The sequence below is a fragment of the Taudactylus pleione genome, unplaced genomic scaffold (genome assembly GCF_031769625.1).
Source record: "Taudactylus pleione unplaced genomic scaffold, aTauple2 ptg000532l, whole genome shotgun sequence".
NCBI lineage: Eukaryota > Metazoa > Chordata > Amphibia > Anura > Myobatrachidae > Taudactylus > Taudactylus pleione.
The window spans coordinates 2,091,730-2,106,734 of NW_028284934.1; the positions used below are offsets into that span (position 1 = coordinate 2,091,730).

The 15,005-nt window shown below is 44.9% G+C and overlaps 1 protein-coding gene across 1 annotated transcript in view; it reads right to left on the minus strand.

The window, feature by feature from the left end:
- The window catches only part of LOC148501159 (3',5'-cyclic-AMP phosphodiesterase 4C-like), a 167,925-nt gene that overhangs the window by 32,614 nt on the left and 120,306 nt on the right, over window positions 1–15,005 (minus strand). Inside the window, exons 7-10 of the mRNA XM_088450876.1 lie at window positions 7,481–7,574; window positions 7,139–7,311; window positions 6,919–7,017; window positions 4,757–4,921 (exon numbers count right to left, since the gene is read on the minus strand). Coding sequence (XP_088307002.1) covers window positions 4,757–4,921; window positions 6,919–7,017; window positions 7,139–7,311; window positions 7,481–7,574 — 531 coding nt within the window. The remainder of the gene's footprint in view (window positions 1–4,756; window positions 4,922–6,918; window positions 7,018–7,138; window positions 7,312–7,480; window positions 7,575–15,005) is intronic.

Consider the following 15,005-nt stretch of genomic DNA (forward strand, 5'->3'; position numbering starts at 1 on the left):
ATGATGTCATCATCTTGTGAGTCCCTCTCTCTCTCTGCTCATGCCCGCCGGCATTCTGGGAGGAGAACTGAGTGTGAGTACTGGACTGCATGACTGGTAAGGGGGAGGGAGCGTGGAGCGGTGCACCTTGGATCTGATTTTTTTATTTTTTTTGGGTGGAGGGGGGGGGGTGTCACCACGAGTTATAGCACCGGGTACACCAACCCTAGTGACACCCCTGGACCAGATTAGAGTTTGCCAAACAACATCTAAAAAAGCCAATACAGTTCTGGAACAACATGTATGGACAGATGAGACAAAGATCAACTTATACCAGAGTGATGGGAAGAGAAGAGTATGGAGTAGGAAAGGAACTGCTCATGATCTAAAACATACCACCTCATTAGTGAAGCATGGTGGTGGTAGGGTCATTGCGTGGGCATGTATGGCTGCCAATGGAACTGGTTCCCTTGTATTTATTGATGATGTGACTGATGACAAAAGCAGCAGAATGAATTCTGAAGTGTTTCGGGCAATATTATATGCTCATATTCAGTCAAATGCTTCAGAACTCATTGGACGGCACTTCACAGTGCAGATGCACAATGACCCGAAGCATACTGCAAAAGCAACCAAAGAATTTTTTAAGGCTAAAAAGTGGAATGTTATGCAATGGCCAAGTCAATCCTCTGACCTGACTCTGATTGAGCATGCATTTCACTTGATGAAGACAAAACTGAAGGGAAAATGCCCCAAGAACAAGCAGGAACTGAAAACATTTGCAGTAGAGGCCTGGCAGAGCATCACCAGGGATGAAACCCAGCGTCTGGTGATGTCTATGCGTTCCAGACTTCAGGCTGTAATTGCCTGCAAAGGATTTGCAACAAAGTATTAAAAAGTGAAAGTTAGATTTAGGATTGTTTAGTGTGTCCCATTACTTTTGGCCCCTTAAAAAGTGGGAGACACATATAGAAACTGTTGTAATTCCTACACCGTTCACCTGATTTGGATGTAATTACCCTCAAATTAAATCTGAAAGTCTACAGTTAAAGCACATCTTGTTTGTTTCATTTCAAAGCCATTGTGGTGGTGAATAGAGGCCAAAATATGAAAATTCTGTCAATGTCCCAATATTTATGCACCTGACTGTATGAATTGGCAGCCGGGGAGACACAGCGCCGCTGGCGGTATTTGAAATATGACGCTGCCCGTGAGCCAATCACAGCTCACAGACTGGCAGCCAATCAGGAGCGGCCGCAATGGCTGCTCCTGATTGGCTGCCGGTCCGCGAGCTGCAATGTCTTGCGGCCGGCATCATATTTCAAGTACCGCCGGTGGCGCTGTGTCTCCCCGGCTGCCGATTCATATATTCTGTATTGCTGTCACCCGGGCCCCCGCTCTCTCCGTGCCCGGCAGTCCCACCCTGATGGCGGCCCTGTAACTAGCACACTACATTCTAGTAAATAATAGCTACACTTTACATGCTTGCGATGGTCAACACCTTTACTTCTTTTCCCATTTTAGAAGTTTTAGTAAGTCTGTCTATAAAGAGACTTTTGGGTTGCAACTAACAGAACACATGGTACAGTGATGAAATTTGATGGACAGACAAACAGGGCACAGAAATGCATAAACAAAGCAGTTAGCATGTTACATCTCTAACAATAGACACACAAACATTTCAAAATGAATAACCAAAATTATACAAAGCATTGGTCAAACTGCATGTAGTATGACAGTGGTTCCCAAACTTGGTCCTCAAAGCCAGGGATGTGCAGTCAGAGTACGCAGGTGAGGCACAGCCTACCTTGTCATAATCCTGAGATTTACTATAAATATGATTAGAATAATACAAAGAAGATATTTATAACTTATAAACATATTCTTTGTTTATTGTAATAATTTCTACAGTTATCACTCACCAGCTTTGTGAAGCTCCCTGGGACTGCAGAAAGATGAGAGATGAGGCAGCAACAGTTCAACCTCACTGCTGTATAGTCAAACACTGCTTGTAGAGCTGGGGGCGGGGCCACAACACAGGAAGTAGGCTGCACACAAAGAGAGCTAATAGAGGTATGCCTCTGAGTGTGGGGGGCGTGCCTTGAGCACTAATGGACACCTTGGATGCATCATGTGGCAAGGAAGTGCACTGCAGTGTTTAGAGATCGGAGCTCAACAGCAAGAGAAGACACGGTGATGCAGGTAGGAGAATCAATGGACACTGAAGCTTAGTGTAGTGAGGGAAGAGTTACAGTGAGTGGGGGTGGGTGGGGAGACAGGCTCTCAGCACTCATACCCATCTAATGTGTGCCTCCCCGGCAATTGACCTCGCCGCACATCACTGCTCAAGGCACCCTAACAGTCCAAGTTTTAATTATATGCATGCTTAAGCACAGAGGACTTAATTAGTACCTCAGTCAGTGTGATCATACCATTTGTGCACAAGATGGCTATCTTTAAAACCTGGAGTGTTATGCTGGGTACACATGTAAAGATTTTCTGTCCAACCATCCAACTAGTTGATTGGTTGGAATGAAATCTGGTAAGGTATGAAAGCAGATGACAATCAATTTGCTCCCAAATGCTGGAAAATGGACAAAAACTGTTGTTTGAACAAATTGTTTAGATCAAAAATTTTACAAACTTGTCTGAACGACCATTTTCATCTGTTTTCTGGCATTTAGGAAAAAATTTCTGATCATCATTTACTCCCATATGTTACCAGATTTTCATTCCAACCAATCAACTAGTTGGATGGTTGGACAGAAAATCTTTACGTATGTATGCAGCTAAGGGTGTCTTAAGGTTTGAGTTTGGGAAACCCTGTACTATGACACAAATGGACGATTCAAAAGGTGTCAAATTCTCCTATATAAATCACATGTTTCATGCAAAGCAGAACAAATGATTAATTTACAATGTTCTTACTAACTTTTCTGATGTCTGATAGAAAAATATGCATTCATTAAAAGTTAATTCTATCCTATCTACTTGTGAGCTAGAATTTGTAAACGACTGAATGAAGTTTAAAGAGTAGTCCATGCTCTCACAGCCCCCTCTAATCCTGTTCACTAAAATAAAACTTGACAGGCATATCATATGACTAATGTTGGGTACACACTTAAGATGCAATCTACTCACAATTATTCCAGTGAGGAAACATTTCAGAGAACATCAGATACAATTATTCCTTCCAATTCTTACTATTATCTGTCCGAATGATCTGATGGAAATATCATATTGTTGTACACACACATCACAGATAATCTGCCTATGTAGCTGCAAAAATGTCAGCCTGTCAGTCGTCAGAGCGTAAACAATACAAAATACTTTTATTGCATGTTATAAAGCCGGGTACACACTAGACGATTTGTCGTCCGATCCGGCGGATCGGACAACATATCTCCCACATTGGGCAGTGTGTACCCACTATGTCGCCGACGATGCGCGGTCCCGCACGTCATCAGCAACATTGCTCGTTGGACCTGCATGCAGGTCCAATGGGCGATATCGTCAACGGGGGGCCATGCTGCCGCATGCAGCATGGCCTCAGCTGTCGCTCCTGGCATCGGCAAGTGTGTATGCACTTGCCGATGCCGGGACCCCCCACCAGGTCCTGTCGTTAGAAAGATTGCGCTTGGTACACATTAAATGAATACCCAGCATAAGCATGTTGACAGATCCAACCATCAGAGCCGTCCAGATTATCAGTGCTCGTACGTATGTATGTATCGTGTGTACATAACCAAAATACATGGGCAAACTCAGTACTGTAGAAAAGCGCATCACTTTAAATGTTGCTCTAAAATAGGGGTGGGCAATAAATGGCACCCCAGCTGTTGGAGAACTACACATTCCAGCATACCCTGCCACAGTTTTGTTCTTTGGCCATACTAACACTGTTGCAAGGCATGCTGGGATTTGTAGCTCAACAACAGCTGGAGGACCGCTGATTGCCCACCCCTACTCTATATAAAATGGTTCTCAACCATAAGAGGCAAAAAAAAAAAAAACCATTAACAATGTTTGAAAATCCTTTTCCCCTTTGTATATTAAAGTAAAATATATATTTTTTTCAGTTTCTAATAGAATTTGTTAGAATATGTGTACTTGGAGCATTGCTATTGTAAATAAAACAGCTGCTGTGAATGGTTATCCCTAATTTTATATTACTGATTATGTCTCTAGTCTTAAACTGTGCAAAACATTTTCATTATCAAACCATTCTGTCTGATACAGTACACTCCAAAATTCCCCATGCACAGACCTCCATTTAAAGACTAATGGGGTTTTGAGGGGGCTGGGTGGTGGAAGTCTGCTTGCTCTGTCTTAACACCCGTAATGACTTTCTAGAGAAGCCACAGTGACTGCATGAAATACTGGGAAGGTGGCTAAGGACCCATAATGATTGAGGAGTTCCTTGTTGCGCATGTAACTTCAATACTTATTTTATGTATGTACTGTATCACCCTCCTTTTGTGCATAAATTGGTGCAGAAGCTGTGGTACAACCCTATGCAGTGGCTCAAACAGACAATGTAGGCATTGGATAGTAGATGGGCACTGTCGTTAATAATGAGGGTTTGAGGCCCAATAGTTCATTTACCTACTTTTAATTGGAGTATAATTGTGAAAATATATATTTCATTAGTAAGAATTCTAAGTCAGTTTAAATAACATTTAGAGGACTATAAAACAGTTTGCTTTTGAAGATCACTGAACTAGTCACAATGTTCACAGCCAGCACAAATAATGGTAAAGGAGTAGAATATAATCACCTCTAGAGCAGGAGTAGAAAGCAAGACATGGGTGGACTGAGACACATCTGCTGCATGGATGTTGTTATGGTAAGCCACATCCGCATGGTAATGATCCTCCAGTGTCATCATGTAGGTGATAAAAGTGTCCACTGGAATTCGAAAGGTTTTTAGAAGGTCCCTTTCCTGAAGTATAGAGAAAACATTTATGTAACAATGACCATCTGTGTAATAAGCATTGGCAAGAAGACATAACCGCTTATAGATGAATGTACGGTGTAGCGCTCTTCTATGGAGTAACTACTTCGTAATAGTGGGTTCAATGTTGCAGCCTTAGGACACTGGTGTGCTCCCCGTTCTCACCAATTTTAGTAGTTCAGTAGGTATAATGGTGTGCCGTAAATGGCGCAGCAAATAAATTTGGACTGCACATGTGATAAAATTAAATGTAATGGAATATAAAGTATGTGATGGCATAAATAAGTATATCAATACATACTATTAAAATCACATATTAAGTAATTGACATATAGATATAAATTAAAAAAAAAATCGATGTGATAGTAATGCTTCAGTTAAAAGTATAATAGTACCAATGCATACTAATAAAAATGAAGAGTAGAGCTGAAAACACTTAGTATATAAATGACATGGTACATAGGGGGAGGGGCCCTAGATTGCACACCCTAAGCACAGTGTGAGGTGCTACCTGCTGAGACTTGTAGTGCTGCAAGCAGAAAATCAGAAACAAATGCACACTCTAACTATGCTGAACCCAGGGGCTGGCTGGCAACTTTTAGCCTGGGGGGCAAATGCATGCAGGCGGCCCTGGCAGAGGGGTAGCATGTAGCCAGGGTGCCCGAAGAACATGCGTGCTACGGCGCCCCCCCTCAAGTGTTCCAGGGAGGAGGCGGGTCCATATGGGATTAATGTAAAGTAAAAATAAAGATTAGGAACAGCCCCGTTGTGGTGCCAATATGCAGTACCCCAAGAGAGGATCCCCTTATGCAGGCCTCCAGCAGTGCCCCAGTAGTGATCACGCTATGCAGTGCCCCTTATACAGTGCCCCCAGTAGTAAATCTCACGCTAGTGTGATGCCATGGGGCGGTTCTGCTGGGATGGCCTGGGGGGTCCATGCCCTGTATTTGTTCCATAGTTGTGTTAGGGACCTGCCTGATGGAGGTTACCTGGACGCGGTGGGCAGGTCCATAATTATGGCCATCATTATGCCAAGAACCTCTTGGATACAATTTAGCAGTATTATTATTATTAGGTTCAGCATAAGGTAGAGTGTGCATTTGTTTTTTATAAATGACATGGTGTTGGCAGTAAGAAGTTAGTGTGATGATAGTATAGCAGTATGATGTACACTAATCACAGTATATAGTGCTATTAGTATGTGAGAGAAGAACAAATTAATGTAAGGGGATTAGCACTGTGTCATAACAATCAATCGCATAGAAACACAGTTCTACTGATACCGTCCAGGGTGATCTGTGCCTAAAAATCCGTTGCCACGCCTCCAATTGCAAGGCTGATCCCGGAAGAGAAGAGACGGCAGTGAGAAGGTGCAGGCTCACGGCCGGAGCTCCCCTCCCCGCACCAACAGTTCCCTACTTGCAACAGGCGGCTGCCAGCGTCTATCAAAGGCAGCTCCCACCGATTTTTTTTTATGTAAATCTATAGGTCATTTACTTGATATGTGATTTTAATAGTATGTATTGATACTTTATATTCCATTAAATTTCATTTTATCACATTTGCAGTCCAAATTTATTTGCTGCACCATTAAGGGCACACCATTATAGCTACTGACATAAGCGCTTATAGCCTACCCACGCTCACTTTTAACATTATGGGGTCTATTTATCAAGCAGTGAAAAGTGTGGAGAAGTGAACCAGTGGAGAAGTTGCCCACAGCAACCAATTATTGATTATCTTCTGTTTGAAACACCCTGTGTGTCCCAACTCTGCCCTTTTGGATTATTGTGCAGGATGTCACCTGAGGCAAATAACAGATGAAATCTAATCCACAGAATGTAGGGATCGCTTGGGTAGGGCCATCTTTTCTTTATATTTCATGTCACTGCATGTTGTTTACTTGTATCATGATCCCCTCAATGTACAGCACTGTGTAATATCTGCTCCACAAAGTACCAGTGGAAAATGTTTCACTTTCTTACCTGGAAGATTGAGTACATGATAACTGTTAAAGGCCTGTTTCCAGAATATTCAGCTATCTTAAATATATCCAGACCCCACTTATTTGCATCTTCTATTTCCTGCAATGTAAGAAACAATATGGATGTATATGGGTGTGTTTGTTTTCTAAACTAAATTTGGTTTTAACACTATTAAGAGTCCAACAAACAATATGGAAAAAAATAAGTTTAACCCGATCACCTTTTCTAGAAGTGTTTCATGGTCAGTCTTCACTCCGAACCGCGGGATACTGCAGGTGGTTAGGCTGGAGCTGTGTGTCAGCTTCTTAACACCGCTAATTTGGGACATGGGCCTCTTCTTCTTTTCCTTCTCTTTTGATATTGGAGAGGGGATTTCCACTTCATGCTGCTTATCTAGTGGAAACAAATTATTATATTTACTACTCTGCCACAACACTGGTAAGAACAAGATGTCAGCCCTTATGGCGGTTGTGGCATGAGACTAGCGACATAAATATATGTGCAATATAACAGTAGGACAATTGGTAAAATAAGAAAAAAACATTCATAGCAATACACTTACCTAAAAAGGTATTAGATATATATTCAGACACCTGGTTTCCAGAGCGACTTGTTTCAGACAAGTGTGTCAGTTCTCTATTTAACATCCTCTTAAACTGGAGAAAGAAGAAAAGCGAGAATGAGCAATATACTTGGCACAAGCCAGGGAATCTTCCAATATACTTGTTTACTGCAATTATACTGTAGTTGTTTCATGCCTGCCTGGGGGGGCAATTGGCCTATGCCTCTAGCTTTTAAAGGCCCCAGAAAGAGGGATATTTTTTGGTCCAGTATAAGTATCATCTAGTCCAGAGCGTGTTAAATAAGTTACCTTCACAATAAGTGGCAGACTTTAGCATTAATGATAATTAGCATGCGCTATGTGTTCATTATTACTCTGGTTGTGGGATATGTCCATAAAATATTTTAATATAGTAGATTTATGTGCCATAGCACCCTGTACACTGGCTTATGTATTTAAAAGGCAAGTTGAAAGATCATGGTATATGCTAGCACTGAACAAGCATAGAAAAATATAGCACACTTATTACTGATGTCAGTTGGAAAAAAACAGCTTGTTATGTAGGCCTCTCTGTTATTTTCAAGAAATAAACTTTCATTGTGTTGATACACTGTATAACCAAATAAGCTATGTACTGATCACAATATTTGTTCAGTCTTTATAGGACAAGGAGCTAGTAGGGAAAAATAATACACTTTGGTGCTGCTAAACTGAGTCATTTTACATTTCTGTTACTTGAATGAAGCTGAATCCTGCTGTGGAATCAACGTGTAATGTATGACAGTACTGATAGTAATAGTCATGCATACAATGTTAGCACTACCCTGATCAGCAGCATTTACTATGGAGCTGGGATTGATGCCCCAAGCACTGAATGCCAGGATGTGACGCTTTATATGCCACAGTGATAGATGCATTGCTTCGGGGTGCCCTCGGCATATGATGGGTTACCCTCTCCATCTTTCCTCTGATATATGTGATCCCTATGCATCCATCACACACACTCCTCCCCTCACACACAGCGCTCACCTTTGCCCACAGAGAGCAGTCCATCATCCTGCACCCAGCACCCAGGGGAGTGCTAGGGGATCCCCCATGCACAGAGCCGAGAGCCTCTCATCACCCCCTTGGGAGCCCAAGGAGGTGCCCGGGGAGACCCGGGGGACATGCCGGTGATCGGGAGTCCCTGCACCGCTCCCCCAACAACACACAGCCCAGGGGACAGCCGACCAATCGGACAGCAGAGAGTGAGCCAATCCACAGGCAAGAGGCGAGTCAGACTGAGGGGGTGCGACCAATAGCAAGGTTGAAAACTGTCCAATAACAAAGCACAACTAGCGAAGGGGCGTGGTCGATGCGGCAGCTGCCGGAGTACGCAGAAAGAGGCGTCACCAAGGACAGGGACAGCTAATGGGCGGGGCTATAGCAGGAGATACGACAAATCGTAACGCGCAGTGGGCGTGACCGAGCGGGGGGGTGGAGCCCTAGTTCAACAGCAGCAGCCACTTAATGTGCGTGACATACATGTGGCGCACACGCGTGTAGTACACGAATTAGCGGTAGCATGTTGTGCGGGCACCATCAGCACACACTGACTAACGGTACTTCCAGAATCAGCCATTTTTACCAAGCTGTTGCCGTACACAAGCCATAGCTGCAAACCCTCCAGCATGATCCCTTCCAGCAGGTACCAATGCTCTGCTCCTGGGCTTCCCACTCTGTTTATTACCTGTGTCAGAAACACCCTTCTCATCCGTTGATTAGGTCAATAATTAGGTGGGAAGTCTATGTACCTGGTGACAGGGCTCATGCAGGGTCTGTATCTGTATGGATGTACACTGCTAGTGCATCTGTCTATTACTGCACAGCAGCCATGGAATTTTCAATGGTGTTTTTAAATTGTTTAATCTAAAAACGTGGTGCCCGGCATGATCAACTTTACTTGGGACACATTTCCTCTATTCCTGTTTTCCCACACAATTTCCTAACTGAATTTATTAGGTAACTATAACTAATGTTAATAAATATATCTATATACAGCTAGTGGAGCTTCTACTTCCTATGGGGATAACCGGGGGATGCAGTGCACCATTAGGACCAGGGCCTGGTGGCAACACTGCGACCTCCGTAGCAAACTAAAAGTGAGTATATGCTACGTGATCCATTGTGCATTATAATGTTCCAACGTGGAATGGAACAATATATCATGCAGATCGCATAGTGTTTATGCCTGATCGTGCATCGCATTGTCCCATGGAACTACGCATCACGCGTCACTGGGTACACATCGTTTAGTGCAGTAGTCGCCAACCTTAATTGGGGTGTGAGCTACTTTAGTAAAATAAAACCTGAAGAGCTACTAAAATTGTAGAAATAAAATCTTGCTAATATCTAAACCAGTGCTTCCCAACCTCTGTCCTCAAGGCACACTAAGAGGGGTATTCAATATGAAACGTTAACTTCACTGTCGAAGTTAACGTTTCATATCAGAGTTTTTTCCTGCGTTAAAGTATGGTATTCCCGTATTCAATATAAAATTAACGAAAATGGGAAACTCCGAAGTTGGATTTGCGTAAAGTTATGAATTTTTCCTTAAAATAATTGTAAGACCCCCCCTAAAGTTGTAAAAACATGGGGAACACTATGGGTACCCCCGTTTTAGCCTTTAATTGAAAGTCAGGGATTTAAATAGCCGCAGCAGGTGTTTTTTTCCGACATTGAAGAAGTGATGCAGAAGAGCACTTAGGTTATTTTTTTCGTTTTTTTAAGTGGTCCCATCAAATTTGGGGTACATGAAAATGGGTACTAGCATATTTTGATGTCCCTAAAGTACATTTTTAAAAATTCTACATTTGTGCACCTGCCGCTATAATTCTATTCTAAGGAGGTACGTGCAGTAGAGGAGTAAAAGATACTGTATAGGTAGGGCTAGGCGAGAGTCACCACAGGGAAGCACAGCTGCGGCAATCACCTGACCTGCTTCCCTGTGGCTCCATCCAGGGTGTCTACACCACAGGGGAGCACGCGTCAGAGGTCACTTCCTCCTAGTTTTACTCAATAGTACTGCAACTAGGTGAGCTACCAAAATGAAGACCGCAAGCTACCGGTAGCTCGCGAGCTACAGGTTGGAGACCACTGGTTTAGTATGTACCCAGCATAACCTGCTTAGCCTGATCTTCTGGGCTGCATAGATGCCATCTGCTCTGGAGAAGCTGAGCAGCACTGTATTTGGGGTGGGGCCTGGCTACCTGATGACTCCTCGGATATATAAGCCAGTGATCCGAAGAGTCTGAAGTGAGCTGAGTTGTCTGCTTCAGACTCCTCTGATCATTGGCTGAGAGAACCCATGAGTTATCAGGAAGCTCCGTCCCCACCCCAGTTAGTGCAGTGTTCAGCTTCTCAAGGGACCCTGGCAGCCAGCATATCAGGCATGCAGACTAAGAAGCAGCAGAATGAAGATGGCCCGGAATGACTTTTCCTTTCAGCGTTGGTATAGATAAGTGTTGGATGCCGGGAAAAGTGTGCGTGAAATAAGGGAAGGGGGAGCACAGTGTGGGTGAGATGAGGGAACCCCGGGAGGCCCAGTGTGGGTGGGATGAGGGACAGGGGAGCACAGTGTGGGTGGGATGAGGGACAGGGAGCACAATGTGGGTGAGATGAGGGAAGGGGGAGCACAGTGTGGGTGAGATGAGGGAAGGGGGAGCACAGTGTGGGTGAGATGAGGGACAGGGAGCACAGTGTGGGTGAGATGAGGGAACCCCGGGAGGCCCAGTGTGGGTGAGATGAGGGAAGGGGGCGCACAGTGTGGGTGAGATGAGGGAACCCCGGGAGGCCCAGTGTGGGTGAGATGAGGGACAGGGAGCACAGTGTGGGTGAGATGAGGGAACCCCGGGAGGCCCAGTGTGGGTGAGATGAGGGAAGGGGGCGCACAGTGTGGGTGAGATGAGGGAACCCCGGGGCGCACAGTGTGGGTGAGATGAGGGAACCCCGGGGCGCACAGTGTGGGTGAGATGAGGGAACCCCGGGAGGCCCAGTGTGGGTGAGATGAGGGACAGGGAGCACAGTGTGGGTGAGATGAGGGAACCCCGGGGCGCACGGTGTGGGTGAGATGAGGGACGGGGGAACACTGGGATACAGAAAAGGGGGGGCACATACATACAGATATATGAGAGGTCAAGACAAGGAAAAACAAATGGGAAGCATAGTGTAAAAATAATATATTTTATGATGGCAATAGTAATGTTAGTATAAAAGCTATATATAAAATATCTCGTAAAGAAGAAAAATGAGGACTGATAAACAGTATACTAACATACTAATGCAATCATAAGATGTATTCATTTACATGTGTATGAGTAGGTGTGTGTATGTGTATATATATATATATATATATATATATATATAGAGCTTATATCTGCTTCTTTGCTGTTCAAGTTAAGTCAGTCGGAAGTCAAGTAGCCTGCCAAATCAAGCTACCTCCCAGAAACAAGTGAGGATCCAGCGCTTGGCAAGCTGAGGAGCGGTGCTGACCCCTGCAGGGAAGGCCTGGCGCAGAGGGTACCCCTCCATGCCCACCAAGGTCGGCAGAGCAAATAAGGTCCCAGTGGGACAACATTTCCTCATTACCACCTTACACTACCAGGGTGGCTGGCCTTATTCCCTGGGCACGCAGTCAGGCGGTAGGCTCACGGGCATGTTAAGTGGGTGTTAGGCGGACACTAAGCTCGTGGGCGTTTAGATGGGCCACTAGGCCCGTGAGCACAATTAGGCTACCCCTTCCTGCTGCAGCAGCACAATAGAGTCACTTCTCACTCAGCCGCCCTCCTGCTCCATCTCCTACATATGCCGCAATAAAGTTTTTCTTGTGAGCTGGCACGGCGTGATGTCAAGGGGGGTTGGGGGCTAGGGGGGCCCTGCCTAGTTTGTCAGTCTCAGGCCCCACAATTTCTGATGGCAGTCCTGTCCACCACCACCATCATTACAAGCCTACTTTAAATAGGGAAGTCAATGGAAACATGGGAATGCAGTAATGTGTCCCATGAAAAATGAATCTTGAGGTAGGTATGGCTTTCTCTGCGTGTAGAAGCGAACTGGTACGATCACAAAAAAAAGTTTGAATCAGTTGAACGCTCCTTACACTGATGCAGAAAGCACCTGTGTAATTCAGCCTGATAATGGATATCATATCTTTATCATATTTAATGTATTTGTAAAACTAATTAGATTTCGCATAAATTACAAGTTTTAAGCAAGTACTAACTAGTTTCACAAACAGCATAGCCTCTAAACAATGCCATTGCTCTAAGGTGGGTAGCAAGACTGTTAGTTTATCCTCAGCCAAAAATTCAGAGGATATTCACAAATGATAGCTCGTTGCCAGCCCGCGAGGAATGGATTTGCAAGAGCCTATTAATGTTTTCTCTAGAGTAGGTTCACACGCATACTTTGTAGCAATAATGGAAATAAAATATGAATTCATTCCTTTTGTGCAGCTTGATCTTATTACCTATGATTTGTTTAACAATGACAAACCACCTATGCTCGCCTTTTTTTTTTTTTTCAAAGTCATTTGCTTTAGCCATATTGTTTACTTGTTTTTTTCCTTTTTGTGGTCCACTTTGCTTCGCTTTGACCTGCCAAAGTTAAACAATGGGGAAGAAAAGAAACAGCTGCCAGGAGATATTGGTCAGAAATGTTGGAGGGGGGGACTGAGCGGAACAGTAAAAGGTCCTGATAGTTACTGGCTACTGGTTACTGATGCTTACTGGTTGCTGATGGTTTTCATACTGGTTTTTTATCTGCTAGTTTGCACTCTAGGGCTGATTCTGAGTTGGGAGCAAAACGAAAAAGCAAGTAACCTTTCAACTGGACAAGTGATGTTGCAATGCTGAGTAAATTCTGGCTGCTTTTGCACTTAGGGCCTGATTCAGAGCCGGTCGCTATTTGCGCTCGCTCGTCCAGAAAATAGGGGTGGCTATTCAAATGAACCGTTCGCTGTTTGCGGTCTGTTCACGCCTCTAGGTCTGAACGAGCGAACAAAACTTTTTTGGGAAACTACGCCCCCTGTCCGCTCGCATCCTACGTCATGTCCGCTATTTATTAGATTAATCGAGTACATCGAACAGGGTATGAACTGCTCGCTATTCTTGTTCTGGCTATAAAATAACCCAGTGACATGGTCAATGACGCTGCTGTTTTAAATATGCACACCCATAAAACGCCCGTTTTGACCTTTAAGCACGCCTGCGATTGGATCTCCACTCCTCGTTTTCAAGCACCTTCCCCTGTTACCACCCACATACGCCTCATCCTGTCACTCAAATTAGCAGGCATTCGCTATTTTGCGAGCACATGAATTTCGGCCGCACTGACTTGTTCGCGCATGCGTATAACGATCCGTACGTATGCGCAGTTGGGCAAACCGCTCGGAGCGAACAAGCTGCCACTTACGAGTGGCTCTGAATCAGGCCCTTAGGCCCTGATTCAGAGCCGGACGCTCTGATAGAGCACTCGCTCTGAATCAGGGCCAGCCTTCTTGTTTTTTAGAGCGGCCTCCTGGCCGCTCGCATAGCTGTGGGTGTTCACCCACAGCTATAGCGAGCGGCCAGGAAGATGGTTGCGATGGTCAAGACCATCGGGCTTGCGACGAGACCCTTGTGGTAGGGTCTCGTTGCCGCAAGCCCCAATGAGATTTCGGCTCTCACAGAGCCGAAATCTCTCCCACTTACATTAGTCGTGATGTCAGTGGGGCCGCCCCCAAACGGAGGCGTTCACATGGGAACGCCTCCTTTTGGGCAGCCACTCCCCCGGCCCGCTAGGCTTCCCTGCGCCGGTCCTTTGCAGCACAGCCTCCCCCCTTCCCTCCCCCCTGAGCGCTTACCCAATAGCGCCAGGAGGAGGGTGGGAGGTGGGCTCTTGCTGGGCTAACACACACATCGCCGCCAGCGCTGCAGCGATGTGTGTGTTTACCAGCAGCCAATGACAGTCAGACAGACTTTCATTGGCTGCTGCTGCTGCACACACATCACTGCCGAGCAGTGGCGATGTGTGTGTGTGTGAATCAGCAGCCAATGAGAGTCAGACATCTCATTGGCTGCAGCGCCCACTGCAAGAGCCGGGCTGGAGCTCACTCATGAGCTCCCTTCCGGCTCATGCAGTGGGTTAATGGGAGAGACGTTTTGAGGATTTCTGCCTGTGGAAGCAGGTATAATAATTACTGACCCAGCAAAAGACATTAATTTACCTGTGCTTGATTAAAGAAATCCACAAAACATGACCTGTTGGTGGAACTTGATGACTGGAGTTGAGACCCACTGATCTACAGTAAGTAATAATACAGTAATATGTTTAATATTTCAAACTATACAAAGTTAATTGTGCCTATGGCGAAGAGAGTACTTTGGTTCAAGTGACACTTGTCTCAAAAAAGTGTATTGCTTGCTATTTCTCAATGAAGCAAATGTACTAAGGCCCTGATTCAGAGCCGGACGCTCTGACCAGAGCGCTCGCTCTGAATCAGGGCCCA